The 4847-nt window shown below is 69.7% G+C and overlaps 1 protein-coding gene across 1 annotated transcript; it reads right to left on the bottom strand.

Annotated features, from left to right (window-relative positions):
- Positions 1-2184: 2184 nt before the first annotated feature.
- Positions 2185-4646, bottom strand: MNEG_7377 (hypothetical protein; the record flags this gene model as incomplete). The annotated part of the gene is made up of 3 exons (XM_014044152.1): positions 2185-2305; positions 2367-4224; positions 4532-4646. 3 exons carry the CDS (start codon positions 4644-4646, stop codon positions 2185-2187), a joined length of 2094 nt encoding a protein of 697 aa, XP_013899606.1.
- Positions 4647-4847: the final 201 nt, after the last annotated feature.

A 4847-nucleotide genomic window follows, 5' to 3' on the forward strand; every position in this document is an offset into this window, starting at 1 on the left:
GATGCCGAACTCATAAGCCTGATTTGGATTTCGGCAGCGCGGGTGACCCGTACGATGCACGGACTGATTGTGTCACGATTGATCAGCGGCAGATCGGTTGGATGGCCAAGTGGCTTCGTTTGCAAATGAAAAGATTGGACCCACGAGCGCCGTTCTCGGTGCGAGCGGTGCCAAGTGTACTGGTGCCATGTCAGCTGTGTGCAGGACAAGCCTGCATGTTCAACTTGCTGGTACCAAAACGAGCCATGCAGCTTGCCGATGTGACAACAGCATTGGTGGTGACAATGTTACATGCCGTCTGGGTGGCCCTGCACCACCAATGGACTTCAAGTCGAGGCAAGTCGCCGAGGTCGCCCAGTCACCTCCGGAAAAATGCGGGCGCAACTGCTTTTCTCTGCCGCGCACTCGGTCGCGCAGCGACTTTTGCGAGCCGGTCTGGCCTGTGTGGCCTGGGATGCCGCTCCTCGGGCCTTGCACCACCGTCCAGTGGCCTTTTGTGCTGCCGATCAAACAGCAAATGCTGCTCTTCACCGCCGTGAGCAAACTTGTCTGGTGCTGCAGGTGCAAGGGCCGGCGCAGCAGCAACTCCCTCCTCACTAACGGCCTCCTGCTGCTGCCCTTGCTGGCCTGGCGCTGCCCCTCCCGCCTCAACCCCTTGATGCTCAAGTTGCTGCTGCCCCTGCTCCATCCGCGCCTCGTCATACCACTGCCGCTGCTGAGGCGGCTGCTCTTCTTGCTGGTGCTGCTGCTGCTGCTGCTGTTGCTGCTGCTGCTGTTGGTGTTGCAGCTGTTGCAGCTGGTGGTAGTGGTGGTCCTGCTGCTGCCTCTGCGGCAGCTGCTGCTGCATCTCCGTTTCCTGCTGTTGTGTCGTGTGAGACTGCTCTTCCGGTCGCGCCTTCACGGGCGCCTCCACCACCACCGCGCCCTCCTCCTCGCTGCGCTCACACACAGGGCTGCACGCCCCGCCCCGCCCGGCCGCGGGTGGCAGCGCAGCGCCAGCACCGGCTGCAGCCGCGCCCCCGGAAGGTGACCTCAGGAAGGCGGCGCCCAGCGCGCTGAGTGTGGACCAGGTGGTTGTGTACGCCGCCTGGAACCCGCCACACAGGATGAATGCAGGGCTGGGGCGCCCGCTGGCCGGCGTCGTCGCCGGCGTCCGCAGCGCGCCGCCCGCCCCTGCCGGCCGCGGCGTGGCCGCCGCTTCGAACTCCGCCGTCGCCGCCGCGAGCGGTGGCTGGGGCGACGCCGGCAGGCTACCCGCCCTCGTGGTGCCGCCGAGAGGTTGCAAGCCAGCGCTGGATGCAGGAATTGCGGTGTGACCCACGGCCGCATCTGGGCCTCCCGGCCCGCCGCCGTAATCGGCACACTCGCTGATGTCATTGACAAAGGCCGCAACAGCGTCGTCATCTTCTTGGTCCGCCAGGTCAGCAAGCAGAGAGGGCGCAGGGCCTGCGCCGCTGAATTCCTGGTACTGCTGCTGCTGCTGCTGCTGCTGCTGCTGCTGCTGCTGCTGCTCTTGCTGCTGCTGCTGCTGCTGCTGCTGCTGCTGCTGCAACACAGCCCCCGAACGCAGGTGTTTCTCCTGCGCTGCCTGCAAGTCAGCGTCAGTATCACCCTCTGCCTGCCACCCCTCCAAATCCTCTCCTCCTGCAGCACCACCCTGCTCCTGCTCATTCTGCTGCGCCCGCACTGGCAGTTGCCCGCCCGCTGCACCTCCCGCCCCTGTTGCAGGCTCATGCGCCGCAGTCGCTCCCACCGTCGCCACCACCGGCGCTGGGCGCCGGCGCCTGACGGGGTCAGCGCTCAGCAGCGCTTCCGCCAATTTGTGATCTATCAGGCCCACATCGCTGTTCTTGCTACCACGAGTGCCGCGGCCCACAGCCCGGCCGGCAGCCATCAAGATGTGCAGTGGAAGGTCTGCCGGTGCCGCGGCGGCGGCGGCCGCCGGGGAGGGCTGCGCGCCATGATTATGCACACGCTCGACTGTGGCAGCGGCTCCGCCGCGCGGCGCGGCCGTGGCCGTGACGGCTGTTTCGGGCGTCGAGGCTCCCTTGCGCCCCTGCCCTGCGCGGCGCGTTTGCGGACTGGCTGCCTTGGCGCCCACCGCTGCGCCGGCCACCGCAAGCCCAGGCGCGGCGTCAGGCCGCAACGTCATGGCAGCCGGCGGGCCTCGGCTGCGCACCGCGGTCAGCGCGCGACGTGGCCGCGCGACCCGCGCGCTTGTTGTCGCCGCCATTGCTGCTGCTGCTGCTGCTGCTGCTGCTGCTGCTGCTGCGGCGGCGGCGGCGGCGGAGGCTCGCGTTTGTCGCTGCGACCCCAACCCTTCTTGTGCTGGAGCAGCTTCGCGCACACCTGGTCCTTCGACCGACTTGCCCTTGGCGGCCGCAGCATGGACGTCGCCAGCGGCGGCCCTGGCCGCCTTGGGCGCCGGATCCCGCCCTCTGCCGGCCTCACCGGCCCTGCCCCGCTTCCTGCCGCGCTGCGCAGAGGCAAGCCCGTCGCCGCAGGCGGCAGCGTCGCTCCCCTCCTCTTGCGTGGCCCCTGGCCCCTCCGCCTCCATCAAGACCGCCTGCTCAGCTGCCGCGTCGGACGGATGCTGCTGCCCGAAACCCGGCGCCTTTGCAGTCGCGAGCCCTCGGGCACTGTCCACACCGATTGGCCCTCCCTCACTGCCTCGAACCTGGACCCCTGGATAGCCTGCCATGGCGGCGGCGCCACCGTCGTCCCCGCACGCGCCAAAGCTTACCGCCGCGCCCAGCCAAGCGCCGCCGCTTCCGCTGGCGTCGCCCAGGGCGGCTCCCTCAGTTATGCCCCCGTCGACGCGCGCCGGGACGAGCGCCAATCGGAAGCTGCCGCGAAGCTGCGTCACGTCGCTCGGCGGCGTCTCCGGGACCTCCTCATTGTCAAACCCCCACGTGCCTGCCGCGGCCGCAGCCGCTGCTGACGCTGACGCCCCTACCTCCGCGGATGTGGCTCCACCGCCGACGAGCCAGGGTGCGGCTGGGCTGGGCGCAGCCTCTGCCTGGGCGGGCGGCCCGCAAGCGACAGCAACCACGTTTGCGTCCACAGCGCTTGGATTGTGTGGCGGCTGCTGCCGCTGCCGCTGCCGCTGCTGCTGCTGCTGCTGCTGCTGCTGCTGCTCAATGGCGGGGCTGAGGCCAGCCACGCCCGCAGCTGCATCGGCCCAGCCACTCAGCGCCTGGTGAGGGTCCTGCTCTTGCTGCTGTTGCTGCGTCGCCCGCTTATGCTCGTTTGGCTGCTGCTCCTGCTCCTGCTCCTGCTCCTGCTCCTGCTCCTGCTCCTGCTCCTGCTCCTGCTCCTGCTCCTGCTGCTCTGGCTGCTGCGCGTGCTGCTGCTCGTCCGACTGCTGCAGCAGCTGCTGCTGCTGCTTCTGCTCCCATGGCTGCTGCTTGTGTGGCTGCTGCAGCCGCTGCTGCTCCTGCCCCTGCTCCTGCCCCTGCTCCTGCTCCTGCTCCTGCTCCTGCTCCTGTGGCTGCTGCGCGTGCTGCTGGTCGTCTGCGTGCAGCAGCAGCTGCTGCTGCTGCTTCTGCTGCTGTAGCTGCTGCGCTTGCTGCTGCTCGCATGGCTGCTGCAACGGCTGCTCCTCCTGCTCCTGCTCCTGCTGCTGTGACCGAGTCTGCCGCACCTGCACATCCTGCTGCTGCTCCCGCTGCTGCCGCGGCGCCGATGTTGGCTCCTGCTCCAGCAGCTCCCGCAGACAAGGCAGCCCCGAGATTCTCGGGACCAGGCCGTCGGGCCCCAGGCCCAGCTTGAACAGGGCCTCCTCCCTTGCGCCCAACACGCCGTGCCTTGAGCGGCCGGCGCCTGCCTTGGTAATGGGCGCTGCAAGGGGGGAGGGCGGCGACGAGCCCACGTGCTGCGGGCCCTTCGCGGCGGCGGCAAACAGGTTGCTGCCCCTGAGGCCGCTGGTCGGGCGCTGCTGCTGCTGCTGCTGCTGCTGCTGCTGCTGCTGCTGCTGCTGCTGCTGCTGCTGCTGCTGCAAGTGCTGCTGCTGCCGCTCCTGCTGCTGCCTGCGCTGTCGCTGTTGCTCCGCAGGCTGCGCGGGCCCCTGCAGCTCCCGGCCGCGCTGTCCTGCTGGCAGAAGCCTCAATCGGGAGACGGGTGACGCCGGCTCCGCGGCCTCACACCTAACTGCATTGGTGAAAGCATTCACCGGTAGGGGGGACCGGCTGGCGCCAGAGTCGACCGAGCACTCCGCCAGCGCCTCTGCAGCAGCCAAAGCCAGCACGCGGGGCGATTAGGGGTGAGCATGGAGCTGCAGAAAGCTAAGCGCCCCCTCTAGCCCGCGGTGGCCGGCCTTCCGGGCCCCCAACTGGCCCCTCTAGCTGGCTGTAAACCAACGCAGCAGCCGCCCGCCAGCTCACGCTGCCAGCATGCAAGCCGCAAGCGCCTTCGGCCTGCGCGCGTGGCGGCCGCCCGCTCGCTGCCACTATCTCCATGCCTGTGCCGCCCACCCACACCGTCAACAAGACGCCCCCCTCGCCCCAGCCGCTGGCTTGGGTTGTTCACTCACTGTTCTCCTGTTCGACGTCAGCGGGCAGCCCCTCCCCAGGGCCAAACACCAGCACACGCCGCTCGACCTCACACTCGGAGGCAGCGCCCCCGCCGCCACCGCCGCCGCAACCCATGGCTGCACGCGGCCGCCGCCATGCCTCCGACACGTCCGGCCGCCGCGCCGCCGACGGCTCCCGGCGCCCCGGCGCGCCGGCCGCGAGCGCGGCGGAGCGCGGCGCGCTGCGGTCCGCCGCGGCGTCGAGCAGCGACCCAAGCCGCCGGGGCACATAGCCGTCAGCGGCGCCCCCGGCCCCGCTCCGCACGCTGGCTTCGAC

Source organism: Monoraphidium neglectum (genome assembly GCF_000611645.1).
Source record: "Monoraphidium neglectum strain SAG 48.87 unplaced genomic scaffold scaffold01298, whole genome shotgun sequence".
In the NCBI taxonomy this organism is placed as follows: Eukaryota; Viridiplantae; Chlorophyta; class Chlorophyceae; order Sphaeropleales; family Selenastraceae; genus Monoraphidium; species Monoraphidium neglectum.